The 22,950-nt window shown below is 41.7% G+C and overlaps 1 protein-coding gene across 1 annotated transcript in view; it reads right to left on the bottom strand.

Annotated features, from left to right (window-relative positions):
• Window positions 1-22,950, bottom strand: part of RPGRIP1L (RPGRIP1 like) — a 74,724-nt gene that overhangs the window by 18,754 nt on the left and 33,020 nt on the right. Inside the window, exons 14-22 of the mRNA XM_081870338.1 lie at window positions 22,672-22,789; window positions 21,137-21,589; window positions 18,227-18,363; window positions 16,647-17,010; window positions 15,747-15,943; window positions 14,826-14,909; window positions 13,535-13,615; window positions 12,260-12,422; window positions 9,665-9,759 (exon numbers count right to left, since the gene is read on the bottom strand). Of these exons, the coding sequence (XP_081726464.1) occupies window positions 9,665-9,759; window positions 12,260-12,422; window positions 13,535-13,615; window positions 14,826-14,909; window positions 15,747-15,943; window positions 16,647-17,010; window positions 18,227-18,363; window positions 21,137-21,589; window positions 22,672-22,789 (1,692 nt within the window). The remainder of the gene's footprint in view (window positions 1-9,664; window positions 9,760-12,259; window positions 12,423-13,534; window positions 13,616-14,825; window positions 14,910-15,746; window positions 15,944-16,646; window positions 17,011-18,226; window positions 18,364-21,136; window positions 21,590-22,671; window positions 22,790-22,950) is intronic.

Below are 22,950 nucleotides of genomic sequence, written 5' to 3'. Positions count from 1 at the left end.
TTGCACATCACACCAGATGTTTTGGATGATCAAACATGACTGATAGTTTACGACAGAGTGACAATGAGGTCCTGATGCACTGGGATTTGTAGTTAACACTGTCATTGCAACAGACCTATAGATTTATATTTTATGCTGGAAAAACCTCTTTGCCAGCCCTGCTCCTGGTTATGGTTGAGGATTGAACCTGGAACCTTTAACATGCATTGATGCAAGTGGTTGCTTCACATCTCAAAGACACCTTTCTGGGCCACATGTATTGTTCTCAACTCACCAGTATTGCTTAATCTTAACCGGGAACTGCCATTAGTTTTAACTATGATTTATTTGAACAAGTCAGGATCAGAAAGTAGAGTTTGATCTTGGCTTGTTTGGACAAACCACAGTCTAAAGCAAAAACATCCTGATTCAGATAAAATGATAATCTGCGGTTAGTTGCAAGTGGGAGCTTCTGATTTTGCTGCTGTGCTGAACTAGAAGAGGGGAGCACACGGGCCCAAGGTTTGTCCATGCAGCAGAAACTAAGCCCTGGTTTGTATGTAATGCTAAACTATGGTTTTCCATTACGCACACAAGCCTCTGAGAGTCGCAGCAAAGCCTTGGAATTAAGTGCTCCCCCTCCCACAAGGCTGGGAGGAGGAATAAGCCATGATTCAATTTCATTTCCCTCAATTCCTGTACAAATTCATGGTTTTAAAATACTGAGTGGCAAAACAAGCCAACTTCAAACAGTGGATTACTGAATAGTTATTTGTAGCTGTACTTTATTGATAATGTTAATGTGTATTGTGTATTTTGCTTAGAGGCTTTTATGATTAGGCAGTCTGCACATTCTGTGAAATAAAATGTATAAATAAATTTATTCCTCCTCCTGGTTGTGTGGGAGGAGGTGAGGCGAGTGATGGAGCCCAATGGTTTGTTCAGGTTCACAAAGGCTAAACACTAAACAATGGTTGAATGTTACTTGCAAATCCTAAACTGTGTTTTATATATATATAAAGGTAAAGGACCCCTGAAAATCACCATATTTTTCATGCCATAAGATGCACCTGACCATAAGACGCACCTAGTTTTTAGAGGAGGAAAACAAGAAAAAAAATATTCTGAATGAAACAGTGGATGTATGATTTTTTAGTGAAGGCTGTAGCTATGTGATCTGATGGTGAATTTGGGGTGACCCAATACAAAAATCCTGAGGATCCATGTGGATCCATGATTTGTAACCACGTTTTTGCGCCATTGTGGTCCCAGGCAATAGTGAGTACATGATTTTTTGGGTTTAGGCTTTACCCATGGACATGCAATGTGATCTGATGGTTAATTTGGGGTGACCCAATGCAAAAATCCTGAGGATCCATGTGGATCCGTGCTTTGTAACCATGTTTAAAGTGGGGAGGGAAGGAAAAACACTGAAGGGACAAGGAGCACATGTGGGGTGTGTGGAGAAGGAGGCGGCTAACAATGAAGGAGAGGGGTTTAAGGGGAGGGAGGAAAGGAAGGCAAAAGTCGTCCCCCCCCCGCCCAAGCCAGCCCCCCCCCACCTGCATGTTTTCTGGCTGCCTGCAGGTCCCTAGCATGCTTCCCTGGATGCAGCAGCAGCACCACCAGGGCATGGAGAGGAGGAGGCGACAGCGGCAACTGTCGGTTGCGCTCCTAGCCGTCGGAAGCTGAGCCAGGTGGGCTGGAGCCTGCGCGCAGTGTGACTGGGAAGGAATTAGCAGGAAGGACACGATCCTTTCCCCTCTGCTTGCCACGAGGGCAGGGGATTTCCCTGCTCTTTGTTGCATTTGTCTGCCACCAGTCTCCTTGCTTAGCGTGTCTGTTTGCTGCCAGGTGACGCTGCTGCAGCCAGCGCTGAGCAACGGAAAGGGGAACACAGCAAACCCAGCAACCAAAAACACAAGAGGGTGGGAGTAAGACTCTGAGGCAGAGAGAAGGAAAGGAATTCACTGCAGCTGTGCACTCCCTGCCAGAAAGGGATAAGAACAAAAGGAGGGGAGCAGCGGCTGACTTTAACTGCCCAGTTAAAACCGTACGCGGCAGGGAGTGCAAAACAAAATAGGAGTCGCAACTGAATCCTTAGGCAAGGGGAACAGGGCTGATGAACAGACGGTAGCCTTGGGATGCATTACAGATCAAGAGGCTCCACACACAAGGACACTCAAACGCCCCCTTTAACCACATGCTCTCCTGTGCAGCAACACGACTCACACGCCTCCACACACACACACCAAAATATGCCCAACACAGGAACCCCAGCAGCCTCCTCTCTGCAGCCTTCTCTCCTCCATGACACATGATCTGATTTTCGCTCCTGCACTCTGACCAGTCGGCTCCAAGGACCACACATTCGCTCAATAAAACGCACAGACATTTTCCCTTACTTTTTAGGAGGAAAAAAGTGTGTCTTATGTAGCGAAAAATATGGTAAGTCCAGTTGCAAACGACTCTGGGGTTGCGGCACTCATCTCATATTACTGGCCAAGGGAGCCGACATTTGTCTGCAGTTTTTCCAGGTGATGTGGCCAGCATGACTAAGCCGCTTCTGGAGAAACCAGAGCAGCGCACGGAAACACCATTTACCTTCCCGCCGGGGCGGTACCAATTTATCTACTTGCACTTTGATGTGCTTTCAAACTGTTTTGTGTATATCGCAATGTTCTTTTGTTGCTATGGCCGATGCAAATAAAGTTTCATTCATTCATTTAAACCCTTTTGATGTGCCAAAAGTATGCCACAAGGCAATTTTCCTTTAGAATTTTCATGGGGTGAAAATGCATCCATGCACACATTAAGTATGCTCGGAAGGCCTGCAAATTCAAGCATGCAATCACCATGTATTTGGTGTGTCAGTCCCAAGCCCAAACTTTTGGAGGCATGGATCTCTCCTTCACAGTAACAGATTTTCTTGCCACAAATACCATGTCCCTTTAGTGCAGCATGAAGTGTGATGGGACCACAAGGATCACAGCAATGTTAGCTCTACTCAGAGTAAGCCCAATGGGTCAATGTATCCAGAACTTAAGCTAAATTCAAACAAACCCAAGGTTTTTCCATGATGAAGTAAAATGTCCATTTTACCATAAGGGCAAGCATTTACAAAATGATTTCACCATGCAAAGATGAAAGGGGGAAGTAACTTCATGGTGATTTCCTTACAAGTCAAAACTGCCAAAGGAAAGTATCTATGGTCATGACCACACCTTGCTTTTAAAGTACATTTAACACACAAATAAATGCACATGGCTTTTCCAAAATAGTTATGAGATTTGTTAAGGGTGCTGGGAATTGTAGTGTTATGGGCTACTAAGATTCTTTGGGTGATGCCAGGCACTTTAAATGTAGGATATGACTGTGACCTATGAGTATACAAGTGTGTTTAAGGTTTGAAAGGCACTGCGCCCTTATTTGGGAAGGGTTTTCATGTCAAATGCTAATAGGGCAGTGCACAAACATTTTCCTGAATAAGTCAATGGTTTCAAAGAATGCATAACCACTGTGATTTCAAAATTAGACTACACAGAAGAACATTCAAAGCATGAGATTCTGCTCTTCAAAGAGCAAACCTAGCACCTTGCAGATCTCAGCTGTCAAGTTCTGCTTAACTTTTCTCTTTATGGCTCCCTCTCTACATTAAAGACTATTTCTCCTGTGTGTGGAATTTGAAGGCTTTTGGTTGTAAATTCAAATCACTAACCTTGCAGTAATAATTACAGAATTAGAATAACAAGAAAAGGGAGATCAGCTTTCTAGAGGGTTGGCGTTCAAATTGCAAATCAATACAATATTCAAGCTCAACAAGGCAATTGTCGATGCGTTTTTCAGAAAATATATTCTATAATTAATCAATTGAATAGCTTGAGTACCCCACTGTAAATAAAAAATAAATAAATAAGAGTCCTTAATAAAGAACAATATTCATTCCTGTCAACCTCTTTCAATATTTGATGAAGTAACTTTACCCCCACCTTTTTTTTCAAAAGACATTTTCTTTTATTATGTATCCTAAGACACTTTAACTAAAAACCCAAATCTGAATATTTCAATAAGGTTGTTTTATTATTCAGTAGATTCATGGAAATTTTACTAGGATGACAGAGAAAATTCCACACCATTCTGTCTCCGCTAATACAGGTACATGGCTTCAGCTGGCAATATTACTAGGATTAGCATAGTATGATGAAATATTTAAAGGAATTTTTTTTCTAAAAACCTAATAAATCAAATGACTGCCAAATGTCATTAAAGTGATGGTCTTTGACTTGAATATGCTTTTCATATTCAAATTTGAAAAGAAAGAGATGAAAGCCTGGAAAGGTTACTCAGTTTCAACTAATAACCTCAAGCACTCTACATTCACATGCATAAAAAATGAAATTGCCTCTATTGTCTAATTTTACTTCGGAAACAACTCCTTTCGCCTTCTATTGTACAGATATATCAGGAGTATTTTTAAGTGAAATTCAGAGTCATTCCCCTTCCAAATATTTAACTCGACTGTCAAAACCAGCTCATGCTGAGACGGCCGTCAACAAATGAAGTCCAAATGTTGGAGTTATGGATGTAAAGGAGACCCTTTATAATGTTTGATGGAGAAAATAATCAGTACACTTGTTTTATATTAAGGAAAGAAAGGGCCTTCAACAGGAATGGCCAAGGCATATAAATAAGCAGGCTTCACAGGGCTGGATGGTATGGCCCAACAAAGTATAAATATGATAAATGATAAATATTGAGCATGAGCCTTAGCGTCTTTTTGGAGACATCTGAAAAAGAGGCCTGCACTTCCAGAATGCTGAAGGATGGTCCTTGAAGATGGGGAGTGAGCAACCTGTGACCTTGCATATGTTGCTGGACTTCTAGCACTCATCAGCCCCAGCCAGCGCTGCAACAGTTATGGATGATGGGAACTGTAGTACAACAACTTCTGCAGGACCACAGATTGCCCACCCCGAGTTAAAGGGAGTACTGAGGTGAGGGCTCAGTAGCTTAGTGGCAGAGTGCATGCCTTCCTTGCAAAAGGTCTCAGGTTCAATCCCCATGGAAGGCTGGGAAAGAAACCCCAACCTGCAAACCTGGAGAGGTACTTCCAGTCAATGCAGGCAATAACGAGCCGGTATCAGATTCCCTGCTGTGCAAACAAAGGACAACATACAGAACCCCTGGGTGGGCCCAAACGTCAATGGGCTGTAGCCAATGTTAGTTCTACTTAAAGGAGGCCCACTGAAATGGGTGGGAATGACTAACTTAGAATTTCAGTGGGTCTACCATGAACAGAACTTGGTTGGGTGCAACTCAATATTGTTACAGTGGTACCTCGGTTTTTGAACGTAATGCGTTCCGGAAGACCGAGTTCTGAAACGTTTGAAAACCGAGGCGCAGACAGTCACAAAAACAAATTGGTTGTAAACTGGATCTTGTACTCAGCAGAATCCACATGGCATGTTTGACTTCCAAGGCGTGTTCGAAAACTGAAGCATTTACTTCCAGGTTTATGGCGTTTGAAAACTGAAATGTTTGTCAATCAAGATGTTCAAAAACCGAGGTACCACTGCCTTTTCAGAATTTGGACTAGTTTAGAAATCACGCTAAATCAAATTAACATTACAAGAAAGTCCGCTGGTGAGACGGTTTCCTCTAGGTCCCTTCTCCTCCATAGCTCATGAGGTAAGGAGAAATGGCATTGTAGGCCCTGCCACCAATAAAGCATGGCGGCTCTTGGCTCTGCCCACCATGCATTAGAGTCGATGCCTGAGGCAGGGAAGTCTTCGCACCAATGACTTCGCGCCAATGGTTGCCTTTTCTTGGCTCCTGAGTGATCTGGGGAAGGCTATGCATATAGCAGATCTACACACCAAGGGCTCCCCATGGATACCCATGCTAACGTGCGGGTGGGTAGTGGAAAACTGTGCATCACCAGGAATGGAGCCAGAGACACAGCCCTTTCCCATATGCTTTACCCCTTCCTGAACTCAGGAAATGTGGCTTGTTCTAGCTGGATCTGAAAGGATGGTCTGATCTTGCTTTCTTTGACTTAACCACAATTAGAGTAAGCCACCATTTCCCTGAGTTTTGGCTTTAATGGCTAACTGCAGTTTACTTACAACTAGAAATAGAAGCATTCAGTTTTCTCACACTCAGAGGAGAAGGGAGTGTGTGAACCCAAAGGCTTGTCATGGCTCATTCTAATAACGCTAAACCATGGTTGAGCGTCATATCTGAATGCAGTCCCTGTAAGCCATTTTCAGCTGAACAGCTTTCAAAGAGGCATACAAAAAACACTGATTTATCATAATTAGAGGGGAATTAAAGTTAAAGCGTTTCAACTTTATACATTTACATACAAACCAAGAAATCATGCTTTCTTGCGGTTCATGAGCATATTTTTTAATTTCCCCCCCTCTGAAGCTCATGATCATTTTGTCCAACTATAGCCCTGGTGGACCGGGTAGTTATAAAGTCTAAAAATACATATATTAGGAAACCCCAAAAACAAAAGCTAGCTTTTTTCTTTTCTTTTCCAGGATCCCCAATTTAACTTAGTGTCTTCTTTGGTTTTTTTACAACATATGGTGCTCTGCAGAAACACAGCCACCTGGAAAGGCTGCCTTGTGCTCTTTAAAGAATGCCGAATGTCCAAATTAATTAAGAACCCTAAGATCTTAATTTAAGGAAAGTGATTATGACAGTTTTCACTAAACTGCTATTAGTGCAAGAAAAGCACACAAAGACTATCTATAATGAAGGAGAAAAGATGTAAACACACCTAGAGGAAAATGAGACCACCACGGAATAAATTGGTTTTGCTAAGATTTGCCTTGTGGGCACATTTGAAGATAACTTGAGAGCTGACAGCAGTAAAATTTTATTGTGATAATTGAAAGCTATATTATTACTCAAAATGATCAAGTGCAGAGGTGGAGATGAGAGCAAGCAATTGTTAATTTTATTTTATTTCTTTTTTAGACTTCGCCAAAGAAAATGCAAATTTCCAGTTCTGATGTCTATTTCGAGGGCCTGAAACAAGGCTTTTAATCAATGTATTATACATCAAATTGATAATGTTAACTTCTGATTATTCAAATGTATGAAATATTCATAAAGAACCATCCAAAGTTTTACATTTCCCTGATTTTTTCCCTCCCCCTTCCATTAATTATCATGCCTGGAAGCTTTTTTTAGCAAAAGCACCAGTCATCATCTTGACTCAACCTGACAAGCTAGCAAGGCCCAATTACGTTGGCACTCTGTGGCACTTTGATGTAGTGGAAACGAAAAGAGATAGGGGCAAATTGTATAGCACATTATGTTAATGACATGATTTAATCCAGCCACTAAACTTTATGTAGCCTGTTAAAAAAGATGCTAACACTAATTACGCCACTTTGGAAAGGAAAAAGAAGGGGACAAGCATTTCCTACCGACAAAGCGAAGCTCATAAATGTTGTAAATGCAATGAAACAAAATGAAGTAATCTATGATTAATTATACATAACAGACAAGAAAAAGAAGGAGAAAAAGCAAGTGGTATAGTTAAATCCTGGGTGGAAAAAAATATCTGTTAAGATTCCTTTTATGATCAACATAACTAAGAAATAACCATGGACTGTTTGATTTGCAACCTGCAAAAGGGGAACAGCATAATCTTAAGTGGCTGAAACAATGTGGCTTGCTATTTGGATTCACAGGATAATTAGCAAGGCAATCTCTAAATAAAATCAGAAGTTGTGTTTACAGTGTTGGAACAGCCTTGGGGATATTTATCTCACTGATAAAAATAAGAAGCTGGATCTTGAACAAAGGTTTTAGTTAGGTTTTCCCCCCTCCTACAACCAACTAGGCATTTCTGGTGTAATGGCTTTCTTCCATCTAGAGATTTTGATCGTAGCTGTAACTGATATTGCAAACAATTCGGCAAACGGCTATAGCAGAAGCAATTTTAAGGGGAGAACCATAGCCCAGTGGCACAGCACATTTCAGCTATGATATCTCTGCTTTAAATGACACACAAGAAAGGACTCAAGTAGCAGGCCAGGAACCTCAAAGATCTGCTGCTAGTTGAAGTAGATGGTAGAGAGATGCACGCACCAGCACTCAGATTAGTGAATTAGTGGCGGTTCTTAATATACCCTTTAAATCAAGGTTGGATAACATATGACCCTCCAGATGTTGCACAGCCCAACAAGCCCCATCAGCACTGCCACTTATCACAGATGATGGGAGTTGTATTCCAGCAACATCCACAGGGCTATGGGTCTCTAACACCTGCCCTGATCATCAGATAATAATTGTATCCTGAGTATAAGAGTTCCCATTTGTAGAAAGAACTGCTGGATGGGGGCTATTAGGTAGGAGAAAGTCCCCTCGCCCCTTTTAAGAGTCATCTTCAGCTCAGTGGGATATCCTTCCAAATTCAGTATACATCAAGCATGCCTAAGTCCCACTGAAGTCAAAGGGAGAGGTGAAGCACATATTTAATATTGACTTATTGAAACAAATGAGACTTTGAAGTGGCTGGGTTATCCCCATTAATCTGAAGCAAATCTCTTGAGTTCAAGTGGGACTTAACTTTCACTTAACAGTCCTAGTCCATCAGATGCCTAAATGTACAGGAGCTCCAGAGCATGCGAGGACTTCTCTGTTCACAGCAAAGGGAACTGAGCACAAAAGTTTCCCTTAAAACAGGTGGCAGGTCATGCCCAAAGAATTGTCACTAGTTTAGTTTAACAGATGTGGCAGCAATACTCCGTAATGATATCTTGGAATCCCAGTTTGCCCCTGACACTGAAGTGAGCAGGGCAGCCGCTGCTCATGAATCACTAAAGGAGAACTGGACTGTGCCCTTGATAATTAAGATTTTTCTCTCCATCTTGGACCAGTTGCTACATTTCGTCTTGGGCAGATGAGTGGAGAAAGATAGGAATAAAAGACCCACGCACCAAGCTCTTTAGAGGCTGCAAGATATTTTAAGTCCTCCTAAATCATTCTGGTTATAATAGAGTGCAACAATACTAGAGATTTGTAGACCCAGCTGCATTCTTGCAGGGCTCATTGGCAATGAGTAATTTTCCTATTTGGCTCACATTGTTACAGCTTAAAAGAATTTGATGGCATGGAATATGCAGTTAATCATAATACAGTTCCAGCTATTAAAATAATTTCTCTCTCTCTGTCTGGTTTAGATAGGTGGCAGAATTTCAAAATCCCTGTGAGGGATGATGAATAGACAAGAAGCCAATCAAGCACAAAACATTGTTTAATGTGCCTGGTTACGGGCTAAGATGTTGCACATGCGTTCTTTTCTAAGCTAGTGCCTAAACATTATAATCAGGCTGATATCAATCATTGTAGGCACAACACTAAAAATTCAAGGCCAGATTTTGAAGAAAGACGTTAAGAAGCCTGAAATAAGTTAGAAAATTCCCACACTCTTTGTCACATATATGTATATAGACGCATACACCCTCCATCAAACATCCCCAGTGGCCCTCCCCGTGCCACAAATGGGTATTCTGTTCTCTAATAGTATTCACAAAGGACTAATTAGAAGTTGAACAATCTTTTTGATATTTTAAGTCCAATATCAATGGGTGGGGTGGGGGGTTAAAAAGCCTTTGATAAGGTATAGACGGAAGAATTTAATTACACACAGAGAGAGACTAACCTGCTTAAGGCTTGTGGACACTGAACTTGGGACAATACAGTCATCACTATCTGTCACTGATTCAACAGCATCAGTTGCCTGTCTATCATCTTGGTCTGTTGTGAAAACAATCAGAACAGAAACAAACAAACAAACACATAGCCAGTATTAAGTCCATCTGAGATGGTCAAAGAAAACTGTTAAAACACATGGTATAAAAGCGAATGGAAATAGTTCCACAGAGTGGTGTACGATTTCTCTTCCTTGCAGACACAACGTGACACTGGCCAATCAATTATCATTAAATGGTCTGCAGAATCACCCGATTCCTCTTCAGGCCTCGTTTCACTTTGATTTGGCACTTGGAGAGATTCAGTGTTACCAATTCATTCATAGTATGAGATTATTTAAAAGAAAAGAAAAGGCCCTGAATATTTTGCGTGGCCTCCAAGCCTATTCTGAACAATTCATATCAAGTTTGCTGAGACTTTGCATGCATTCTTATGGCTTTAGTTCAGGGGACAATGCTGCTCCCCGTCAGTTCCCAAGGTTAACTGAGATCAAGTTGTCATCCCATATGGCAGGCTTCCCTGTGGTGTGCAGGTTCCAGTTTATTTACCCATAACCTATTTACATATTCGTATAATCTGCTGGGGACAGCTTCTATCACATCTATGGGTCTCTTTTGCCAAAGGAATGATGATTTATTACTTAACCACCAAAGGAGTTAACAAAGGTGACACTCCAGGGAGGTGTTCACACTGGGGCTATTGCAACCCTGTGAATAGCTTATTGGATGATTATACAAATTAGTGTTTACTATCATGTGCCAATCCAGGAGCACAAATATAATTTATTACACAAAACCACTACCCAACTTGAAGAAATTGTTCACAAACAATGCATTTCACAGCAGTTACACTGACCATGCAGCCCCTGAGGACTAGTCATTTTTTGTAGGAATGGGATGTTGATCATTATCACCCGTAAACAACTCATGAGTTGTCCACATAATGCAGTTTTATGTGGAAATTTGGGGATACAAGGAAATGGGGCTATTTCACACAGATGTGTTTACTGCTTGATTCCCACCCCCCCGCAACAATATTACTGTAAACATCACAATTGACAGCAGAAGTTGTGAACCAACTCCTTTAAACTAATTGTCCCTAGATTGATATGAAAGTTTGTGGTGCTACATCCAAAATGGCCCATCCACACATACAAAGTGACCCCCCCCACACTAATACTTCAGGTTATCAAGTGATGGACATGCATGGAATAGCTAGACCATGCTCTCCTTCTATGGTCACTGGTTCAACTGATCATCTATGCAGGCCTCTACTGAACACTGAATCCTGGTCTGAATAGGTCCCATAATGCAAAACAGCTTTGTGGCACATGACAATTTATGCTTCTGGTTGTTACTGGAATTCAGAAACTGCTGTTCTCCCTGCAACGCCGTTCATTTCAATGGCGCTTGAATGGAATCTGGGCCTGCAACAGAAGGTCTCTCAGTTCACTTCCTATACAGTGAACATATAATAATAATAGTAATGACCATGACCTGGGATGTTCGCATACTTTGCATTAAGATGCCTCTAGCTCCTTTCATCCAGAGATATGTGATAGGTCATATACTAGCCTCTTATTGTCTGAGACTCCCTCTCTTTGACATTATGAGTGGTTGCTATCTGCAGACAAAAGGACCACACACTTCAAAATAGTCTTCAGAACTGCACCTCTTCTGAAAGAGGAATCTCTCTTCTGAAGAGAGAATATAAAGATATTTTAAAACAGAAGCCAGCGTCCTTTAATATTTCATGAAACTTGGTTGGAAACTCCCTCCCACCTTCTTTCTCAATTATTACAAAGCTGGAAGTTATTCTTTTAGTCTAACAAGCCAACTATTCCAACTTTGCTACAGATGTGAGGGAGAAGAACAATGGCCTCTGCTGAAGTTACTTCAGCAGTCAACTTAGGATGGGGAGAAATTATTTCTGTTTGCATTTTAACTGGAACTACCAAATTCACATTTCCCAACCTAATACGCAAACGATAACCCAGGGGTTGTCAACCTTATCCCTACCGCCCACTAGTGGGCGTTTCAGGATTCTAGGTGGGCAGTAGGGGGTTTTATGGCACAAGCTGAATCTTCCTTCCATCGAGCACTGTTGGGCAGTAAGGAAATTTTACCATCAAGAAAGATGCATTAGTGGGCTATAGGTATAAAAAGGTTGACTACCCCTGCTATAACCCCATTGTCCTATCAAATTTGCAGTTCCTTGAATTCTGTGATATAGTTCACAAACAAAAATGTGTAATTGTGTAAAAATGAAGACTGGGGTAAATAGCTGGCAAAAATGTACATGGCAGGCAAAACTGTGCACCGACCTGTGTATATTAGGTGAAATGTGCACAAAATGCATATGAATTTTTATGCAAACTTTTTTTTAAAAAAAGTTGCAAACTGAGGGAGAAATGGGATGAACTGAATATTGGAAAAGTGAGAGAAGTGAGAGAAACCAACATTGACAGATCTGGCTACCTCTACTGTCAACATCGTATGTCTAATAGGGAGCGAAGCAGAGGTATGTTGTATAAGCAGAAAATTACCTTCTGGTTCCAGTTCCTCAGTAATTTCGGTTTCATCTCCTGAAGTAGCTGAGCTCTGGTCAGCAAACTGACCTTCAGAGAGCTGAGAAAGATCCTCCTGTTCCCGCTGAAATATGGCTGTGGGTTTTCCTATTCTTCTGTCCGCTTGTGCTTCTGGCATGAGCTGGAGTAAGGATTACAGAAGCCTTCATACACGCTACCTTTAAAGCTATTGCTAGCATTTAATTTTACATGAACACAGTTTTTAAACTTAAAATCAGTTTCTTTAAGGTCTGATTTCCAACCTGCTAAATTTGACAGCTGAGATTTATGCATCTTCTATAAAAGAGGTTTGAAATCTGGGCGGGGTTGGGGGTGGGGAGAGTTCCACTTGCTTGTTGAGTTCTTGATATATTCAAATGCATCCAGCGTAAGCAGCAGGTCAGATGCATGAGAATTTCCCACCCTACACTCTCACGTTAGGAATGTTTTGTGCTGTGAATGCAACTTCCAACTTGGACAGCGGCCCACAGCGGAAGCGCTATGGAGACTGACTCCATGAACTCTAATCCATCTTGGCACTGCACTCTTGGTTCTTTAATATATAACATGACATGTCTTGTAAACCTGTATAAAGCCATTCACTAAAGCATTCAATTTGCAATGCCTAGCTTTCTCTTTTCCCTGTAGAATTTTTGCCATTCATTTCAGAGCAGCTTGTCAAATGACCAATCCAGGGATAGGGAGTAGGAGATAGAATTACTTTCCTGTAACTAAGAACAACCAGTCTAAATTCTTAACCTTCCTTTGAAATGGACAGTCTGTTATCTAAGTGGAATGCACGGAGTTACTATAGTTGCAGCATCCTTGCCTACCCCAGGCTGATAGATCTGCTGAGATCCCACAATCACCCTGCCACAAAGGTGATTTATCTAAAGGGTTTATCTATGCTATTATATTTTTGCTATTAAATACTGCGGACAACCTCACACTATTTGGAAAGGCAGCCAGCATATATTCCCTGTATGCAGAGACATAAAATGTTTTCCAACCATCCTGTTAGGACTACAACTGCCATCATCTTTCACCACTGGCCAAACTGACTGGGGCTCATGGGAATCGGAGTCCAACAGGATCTGAAGAGTTCCCCATCCATGGTATAGTTCTAAGACTAAATTAAAGCCATAATTTCAAATCCAAAGTTAAATGTATTGATTGAACAATCAATTAACGCTTTCAGCACCACATAAAATTAGAAATAAAATCTTGAATTAGTGGGTTTTAAATTTCTTGTACCTGTGGAATGTTTGAAACATCGGGTCTTTCATCTTTAGTTTTCTGCTCAGTCTCTTGATCTTCTTTTTCAGGAACGGGACTCTAAAGTTATTAGGAACCAAATATAGACAGCATTTCTTAAAACCCAATAGTCACTTTTTTAACAGGTAAAATTGGTAGCCACCACAGAGAAGGCCTTTTTGGTAGTGGCACTCCGCTATAGAACAACCTTTCCAGAGAGATTCACCGAGTGCCTTCCTTGTAATCTTTTTAGTACCAGGAAGAGAATTTTATGTTCACTCAGTCTTTTAAAAATAATTAATGCAATCTGGTTCTCACAGTCTTTAAATCTGTGCTTTAGCTTTGGGAGTTGTGGAGAATTTTGTTTTCTTGCTGTATTTATGGTTTTTGTGTATAAATTTCATTTTGTATATAAGTCATTTTCATACTTATTTTTTGTATGCCACCCAGATAATTTTTTGTTATAGGGCAGCATACAAATATTGTTAAAGCTTTAAAAATGAATAAAAATATTCGGCAAATTTCTACTCAGTTTTTAATATTTATATTCAAAGCAGCTAACCATTTCAGTTAAACAGACAAACACAGTAAGACATCACTTAGAGCAGGCATCCTCAAACTCGGCCCTCCAGGTGTTTTGGGACTACAATTCCCATCATCCCTGACCACAGGTTCTGTTAGCTAGGGATGATGTGAGTTGTAGTCCCAAAATATCTGGAGAGTTACTACTTGATCCTGATAAAACAGACCAACTGTTTATTAGGCAGTCAGTGTCATGGGACATCAAGAAACTGGACCTAAAGACAACACAAGTGTAATCCTACATGAGAAAAAGCTACTGCAGAGAGAGGGAGAGGGGAGAGAGGGAACCAACCTTTTTGGTGATGGCACCACATTTCTGGAATTCTATCCCTAAAACCCCAAAATCATACCCTTTCATCAATAGACAAATAAACGTTTATTTTTCCAAGCATTTTAATGTAGTTTACTATTCTGGCTGTGTGCATGATGCTATTTATAACATTTTTTTTAACTTAATATTTTCTTTTAAAAAAATACCCTAGAAATTTTGCTATCATTAAAATACTTGGCAAAAGGACTTGAGGAAGCTAGTTTGTTTCTGTCTTGATTATACAGCCCCACTTTTTCCATCCCCTAGTTTTTGGAGATCTCATAGACCTTAAGATCTTATAGTCACTCAGTAGAAAAGGCAGAGCTATTTGAAGAGCCTATTTTAGGTTGCCTGGAGAAATGGGCTCTATACACAGAGAGAGAAAAAGTTCAGACTCACTGGATTTGGAAGCGTGTGCACCTCCACAAAAGATACTTTCTTGTCTGCTGCAGCTGGGCGCTGTCTTGGCTTAGGCTGTGGCCTCTAAGGAACAAAGAGACTTGAGTCAAAAACTAGCAGTACCAGCAAAGTTCCTGATAACACAGTTTGGGTTCAAATGCACTGTCTTCCAGCCCACCCCCCTGAATTCAGAAGAGTTAAGAAGCCTGGAATATGCAGGTCTGCTTTCTGGTCCAAACTACTGAGCTGGGAAGCACTGCAAACTTCATTCCCCAGGAATCCTAGTTGTAATGGATGCTTCGTTCTCAATGTTCCCCACTCAGTGGATTGGGCCAGTAGTTCTTCAAACGCTGGGAAGCTTCACAACAATCATTCCCCAATAGGGCTGTGTCTCAGTGGCAGAACAATTGCTTTGCATGCAGAAGGCCCCCAAATTCAACCCCTAGCCTCTTCTGACAGGGCTGGGAAAGTTTCCTCGACTGACACCCTGGAGAGCTGCTACTGAAGCAAGATGGACCAGTGAGCTAACTCAGTATAAGACAGATTCCTGTATCTCTAATGTTGGGGAGGGGATGTCTTTGGGGATCTTGAGTCCCAATTCCATCACACTAGGAGTGTGACAGTGCCTTCAATTGGAATGGTCTGAGCTTAAAAGAATTAATGCATGCCAAATTGGAACTGAGCCTGTGCCAGAGCAACTGAAATGAGTCCATACTTTGGTAAGCTGGGAGAAGCTTGCTCATCAAAATGTGTTTCAGTAGTGCACGTTTGTCTAGGTTTATTCATTTTTTAAAAAAGATATGGGGCTCCAGTGATGGAAAATTGGGCTGGGTGGGTATCTAACCACCATTTCATTTTATTTGGAGACACATATATACTCTTTACTAAAAAAAAAAAAAAAGGAAGACTTAAACATCATACCACTGGTGCTGACGAGAAAGACGGAGCCAGGATGGGACCTTCCCCTTGGCCCTTCACTGGTTTCTCATTCTGGATGTAATCTGCTAGGTCTGCAGCAACAATCAAACCAGCTGGCTGGAGGTAGGCAAACTTCCATTTTAGTTCAATGCTAATTGTACCAGTGGAGTGGCCTTTATAGTCCGTTAGCTCAAAGGTACCTGAAATTAAGTACAAGAACAAATTTAAGAGCTGGTATTCTGAATATTTTGTATGTTGACTAAGCACCATCTTGCGGGGCTGGCCCTGGCCACTGCACCTGCGAACAATGTGTATGCTGCCTTGGGTTCCATGAAGGAAGAATATAAGTGCAAAGTAAATACGTAAATTACTGGATAAAAAGGCACAGTCTAACAGAATTATACCAGCAGTAATTGTACAGTAGGGCCTTTGCTATCATAACAGCAATGTACTACACTGGTAAATCAGTTAGCATGGAGGAGAGGAACCAATTTTCACCAAGATCCCACCCATACACGTATGCACTTGGAAGTAAGCCCCATCTTTTTTTTTCAGTGGAAATTACTTTCAAGTTAAGTATGACAGAGGCCTTAGGGAACCACACATTTAGAAGTTCTCCTGCATGACCTACATGGGAATGAATGGGACCTGTGTGGGGGCTCTTGAACAACTGTCGTTCATTTCAGAAGAGGTTGGGCAGAGAGAAAGCCAGAGTGATTTTTTGAAAGTTATTTAAAAGATTCAAAAGATTTAAAAGGTACAACAGCTGCAATGTGGACATGATGCTGGTATTAACAGCTAGCAGGGAAGCAATGACCAAGCTGAGCTTGGTATTTCAACAAAATATAACAATTTAAATTTAAATATACCAGCTAGTTTTATAGTTTGGCAAAAGGTTCTTACCAGAGATATATCTGTCGTGTGCTAATGAAATTAAAGGCACATTTGCCTTTCCTAGATAAACCCCATCTTCTGTTTCATTGTCATCAAAAACATACAGACTCAAGGATTCAGATTTTAGGTAGCTATTGAGGTCTGCATTCATTGGCACTGGGAAGCACATATGATCGGCAAACTCCGGGTGGTTGCTGCTAGGAATGATGGCGGTATCGTGATCCGCAAAATCAAAGAACTTGTAGACAACATAAGGATTTGGCTGGAGGTTTCTCTTTCGGCACTGTAGGTTGCTACAACATTTTATTGTAATGTGAAGCTCATTTAAGTTTCCATCTGCTGAAGTGTTGACTTGGGCAGGACTGAGCACTGGCTGTTTTAACAGGAGGGGGAAAAAGCTAATTAGGTGAAGAGAGACTTATAGACATACTGGCAAGCTGAAATGCACACAAAGATCGAACTGGCATTAACTCTGATGTACTGGGCTAGGACTGGGGAGAGGCATGTTCCAAGATCCCTAATCAGCCATGAAGGTTGTGGGCAGATCCAGCCACTCGGAGCCTAACCTACCTCACATGATTGTTGTTAGGTTAAAAAGGGGAAGCCATGTACACTGCCTGGAGCTCCTTGGAAGGAGGGCATAATAAAAATGGCACAAACAAATTTGAGACGGTATATTCTAAGAATTAATGAGTGTCGGTCACAGCTTCTACTATGGCACCTTCATTATCTGATGTGCAGAACAATGTATTCCTCCCAGTCACTTTCTCAAGCTGGAAGCAGGAATATTCCTGCTGGGATTGTTGATGTCATGAAAGCAGCTTATTCAAGAATAAACTAGTCCTGCAAACTCCAGAAGTTGGCAGTCCTTGTTTTAAATGAAGGACATCTATAAAAAGAATCTTGTGCTTGTTCCTTAATGGTTCTGAAGTCCCTTTCTCCTCCTTCTTAATCCTGCTACTTCTACTAGGAAAACTGGTTACCCACCATAAACTTTATTCTTTGTTGTAAGAACCTAAGAAGATCCTTGCTGGATCGGGCCAAGGGCCCACCTTGTCCTAGTACTCAGCTCTCACAGTGGCCAGCCAGATGCCTATGGGAAGTCCACTAGAAGAACCTGAACACAATAGCATTCTCCCCACTTGTGATTCCCAGCAACTGAAATTCAAAGACATATTGCCTCCGATAATGGAGGCAGAACACGGCCATCATGGCTAGTAGTCATTGATAGCATTATCCTCCATCAATGTGTCTAAACACTGTTATACTTTCTTCCCACAGTCTCATCTCAGTGTCCTTGATATGGGGTCTGCTAGCATAGGATGGAGCTATGCTACTGAATCCTCCTATAACCAATGGATGCATGGATTATTGGCTAGGGTGATAAATCTGGAGGATCACCTGGGACATGTGTGAGCAGATCTATGAGTTCACATCTTGGCAAAGCATTTAAGGCAAAACCAGAAATTCAATAGGAACACACCCATATGGAGCAAAGACATATAAACAAAATGCTACAACATGAAGTGAAACAGAATTATGGCCACAACGATAAGGTTAATAAAACAAATCTAGATTCTTGAGCTTGCCTGGTCTTTTAGATTTGTTGTTATGTATCCGAGGGCTTTTGCCCGCTCTTTATACAGCCTGATTGCCTGGTCCATGGGAACTCTTAACCGGACCCAGTATTCCACAGTGCCATAGTTTCGGACACTTTGTCCAACTCCTAAACATAAAACATGTGATGCATCACACAAAGTTAGAGAGTCAAGTGTTCCACCTTTCAGGCTTATGAAGATCTCCTAATTCCAGACCTCTCTTATCCAAATCCGATTCTGTCAACAAATGCAAACATGCCCCAACCCACCCTTCATTTTGTGCATACAAGGATCCAGAGATCAAGAGAACAATTTATCCAGTATTAATAAAACACATCTCTAAAGCACAGAAAATAAACAATAAACTTTGAAAAACTGAGGTGGAGTGTCAAGTAATCTTTGCAGAGGGAGATGTGGCACTGCATTATTTTATTGAATAAGATGTTCAATAAAAGTAGAGAAAGTTGGAATGGACACCAGAACTCCAAACACACTGTCTCAAAATGATCACCATTCTGGCACAGAATAATAAAAACAACGATCTTTTTGATTCGGATCGTGCAGTCAACGAACTCGCTCAATATGGTTTGCGATCCTAATTTCATTCAAAGCTTGATGCTGTTACAATCTGTTGTTCTGTATACAAAGGCAGTTTTTGGATCACCCCTTATCCTTTTGCTCCAGCACTGGAAGCAGGATGTATGTCTTGCTTAACCATGTTTTAGAGCACGATGGGGAATCTGTGGCACTTCTGATGTTGCTGGTCTATAACTCCCATCAGCCCTGACCATTGACCATGCTGGCTATAGTGGATAGGAATACAACAACCTGAGGGCCACAGGTCCAACAACCCCAGTTAGAAATTAGTAATGCTGTATCTGCAAAGGTTATCAGTGTAATAATGGGAGCACACTGTTTTATGTTTGAGAGAGAGATTCATGGATGTCCAAGAGACGACATCTCTTTTGGTGCCAAGGTTATGGAAATCCTTATTTGGGAAAGCTGGGTAGGCCCTTTCTTAATGGTGTTTAGACATGAAATGAAAACTGCTCCCCACCACAACTTCTGGCGTGCTATAAGCAAGACCGATTTCTGATTTCTTACTCCTCTGGTCAAAGCAATTGTTTGCGAAGAGCTGCAGCTAAGATTATGAGTTTAAGCCTGCATAGTTCCCTTTAAATCAATATACCAGTAGCAGGCGGAACTCATTTTCGATAGTGAAGGTAAAAGTCCAATCCTGATTTACTGGTAATGGGAGTCATGCTTTCGATTAGATAATATTTTTAATGCTTTTTTTTTTAGTGCAGCTTTAGTTGGAAGAAAATCTATCATGACCCATCAATAGCCAATAAATACGTAGACCACAATGGGAATTTGATATTTTTATGGTAATTATTGAAACAAAACTATGCCTGCACCTTTAATGTTCTGACATAAATATTGATCAATCCATAATTAACAAGCAGAAACATCTGTTTATCTTTTTTAGATGTCTCAATTATACTCCATTTTGCGGTGACCTCAGATCTACCAATATGCATGACAACTGGTTCTTGATGTACTAACAAAGGAATTTATTTATAAGGTCCAAAGGTATGGTCTGAAGGCACTTAAAGCCACCACCTTACTAAGCAGGTCTGGGTCTGATCAGTACTTGGATGAGTAATGGTCTAGGAACCACAAGTACATCACCTTGGACTCCACAGCAGAGGTAAGAGCAGATACAAATGTAAGAAACCATAAAAATACGTACATTTAGCTATCTGATTCAGGCCACCTATAAACTTATATACGTTGTTGGTGGCTTGAACTGGAATTTCCAGGGCTTACATCAAAATACACAATCCTCACTATGTGTATCCAAGCAGGCATTTGTTTCCACATAATATGTGAAGTGACACTAATTCATGAACTAGTTTTATTGAAATTCACAGAAATGTAACTACACAAGTTTGCAGTTACTGAGTCTTTCCTTTCGGATGTGAAAAAACAGTCAGATCACAGAATTGAAAAGTGGATGTTGTCCAGAGATGGGGAACTTGACTCCAATTCTCCATCAGCCGCAGACAGCATGACCAATGGTCAGAGATTAAAGGTAAAGGGACCCCTGACCATTAGGTCTAGTCGTGGCTGACTCTGGGTTTGCGGCGCTCATCTTGCTTTATTGGCCAAGGGAGCCGGAGTACAGCTTCCGGGTCACGTGGCCAGCATGACTAAGCCACTTCTGGTGAACCAGAGCAGCACACGGAAACGCCGTTTACCTTCCCGCTGGAGCGCTACCTGTTTATCTGCTTGCACTTTGACGTGCTTTCGAACTGCTAGGTTGGCAGGAGCTGGGATCGAGCAACAGGAGCTCACTCCGTTGTGGGGATTCGAACCGCCAACCTTCTGATCAGCAAGTCCTAGGCTCTGTGGTTTAACCCACAGTGCCACCCGCATCCCTATGGGTGCTCAAATCTAGCAACAACTGGAGAGCCACAGGTTCCCCATTCCTGATTCAGAAAATCGTATTTCCTACCACACTCTACTTTCTGAGTGTGCGTATTTCTTTCTAATGCATCGTACCTAAAATTGCAAACAAATACACAACTGCAGCTGGTGCAGGCTGGGTCATAAGGATGTATGAGGCACTGCACCACCAGCTGCAGTCTGACCTCAGTCAGCACCCATCTGCTTGCTTTTTTATTTGCAACTGGGCCAGGGGGTGGCACTGCCTGTCAGCTTCCTCCTCCTTAATCTCGGAGCTGCCTTTGTAGAACTCAGCAGGAAGGCAGGAGAACAAAGCTAAAATTGGCAGGCTCTGGCTCCGCCTACTTCCTGCTTCCCACCCTGCCAATCCCAATGGGTACCAGCTGCCACTCAATGAAGCTCAACACTGCAACATACATTACCAGGACTCACCAACTAACATGGCTGAGCTGTAGATTCTGCCATTCTTCTCCAATATTTCATGGAATCTCAGCTGGCAGGCTGCTGCTGTCTCAAAGTCCAAGCCATAGGCATGGTGGATCTCAAGTGTGGAAGAGTTTTTCTGTATGTATTGCAAAAAGAAGTCATCCACCCGTATGAGATACTGAGAAGTAAAATTATAGGCTGGGCTAAGGCCACGAACGACTGGAGTTGTCTGTAATTCGAAATCATAGAATGCATAGGTACAGAAAGTCGTGGGCTCCTGATCACCAAAAGACTTAGCAGCTTCTGCAGAAAATATTACTCTGCTGATGTGAATTTCAAACAAGTTTTCTCCTCTTTCTAGGTGAGCAGTTTCATCAAACACATCAACTGGATCATCTGGCATGATTTCTGGTTTGAATTTGTACTGTTTGGTACCATAAGCAATATCCTTCAGCTGGGCTGGAATGCAAACAATAAGAAGTAGATATGACTCTGTTTGTTGGCATTAATGTCCTCTCTGCTGCTTTTGACAATTTCACTGGCTACCTGCCCTGTGATATATGCACATTACAACCAGAATCACTGGTAATATTAAAAATCTGGTCCCACTCTATAAACCTATAGGAGCAAATAACGCTAAATTCAGCTGATCTGCAGCAGAATGTAAACTGAACAGCAGTGCACTTTGTCTTGGGATATTTGTACTTTTAATTCCACCTTAACCATAAGTCAAATTGTGGACCTGAGTGAGCCATTCTCTCTCAGCTTCGGTCCCCCTGTAATACAATGGGGAAAAGAGCCTCACGGTGTCATTTGTGATGACTGGAAAAAGGAGGGGTCTGCATAGCTGAAGCTGTGCACAAATACAAATGCTAGTGAAACAATCATGATCCCACTCTTAAACAACACATGAGGAAATAAAGGGTTAAGCCCATATACAAAATTTAACTAGCACTGAAATATGCTTGTCTACCTCCTTTATAACTCGAGTCCCCACAAAGACCTATTAGGGTCCCTGCACAAGGATCCTGTAATGCTCTTTCCAAAATCTGCCTGTGTGAAGTTTTTCTTCCTTTCATGTGGTTGGTTTCTTCCAGCTCTGGCTGGGCCTCTAAGTGAGAACATTCTCCTTTGCCCCATTCATCTTTGACTGGAGCCCAGCACCGGATGGTGTCCTCCCTTTTGTTCTGGATGCCAGTCAGAGGAAAGGAGCCCTCAAGAACAGGAGCACAGGAAGCTGTCTAACACCTGGTCAGGCTATCGAGCTCCAACTAACATCGGCTTGGGCAGAGTTCTTTCAAATCACCTGCGGACTCCTTTTTTGAATTAGAGATGCTAGGGACTTGACCCGGTCAGTCCCAGAGAATATTACTTTTAACCCCCTGCAGATTTCAGCTAACTAATGATGAAGCAAGTGTTCAGGACTGCACCTGGAACCTGATCTCAAACTGACACTTTCCCACTCTCCTAATCTATCAACCAGATACAAATCAGACCCAAGATATTTCCTGCTATTGAAACCAGAGTCCTGACCAGCATACCTTCCAGTTTCCGGATACGTGCAGCCCTAACGTCAAGAAGATGGACATATTGTTCCAGTTTTGCCTCGTAATCCTGCCTCAGAGCCTCCATCTTCTGTGTCACAGATTCCACTTCTGCCTGATGATGTAAAGGAGCGAGTAAAGCACACACACTCTTATTGGGGTAGAAATTGGCCCTTATTCATGTAATGTTGGTGTGGAAGGTTGTATTACAATTAAGTGTTTTAAATTTGTTGTTAGCCACCCTGAGCCTGGTTTTCTGAACCGGGAAGGGTGGGG

The sequence above is a fragment of the Podarcis erhardii genome (assembly GCF_964252035.2).
Source record: "Podarcis erhardii genome assembly, chromosome: 7".
Taxonomy (NCBI): Eukaryota; Metazoa; Chordata; class Lepidosauria; order Squamata; family Lacertidae; genus Podarcis; species Podarcis erhardii.
The sequence above is the reverse complement of the archived record's forward strand: the minus strand, read 5'-3'. Positions and strand labels throughout refer to the sequence as shown.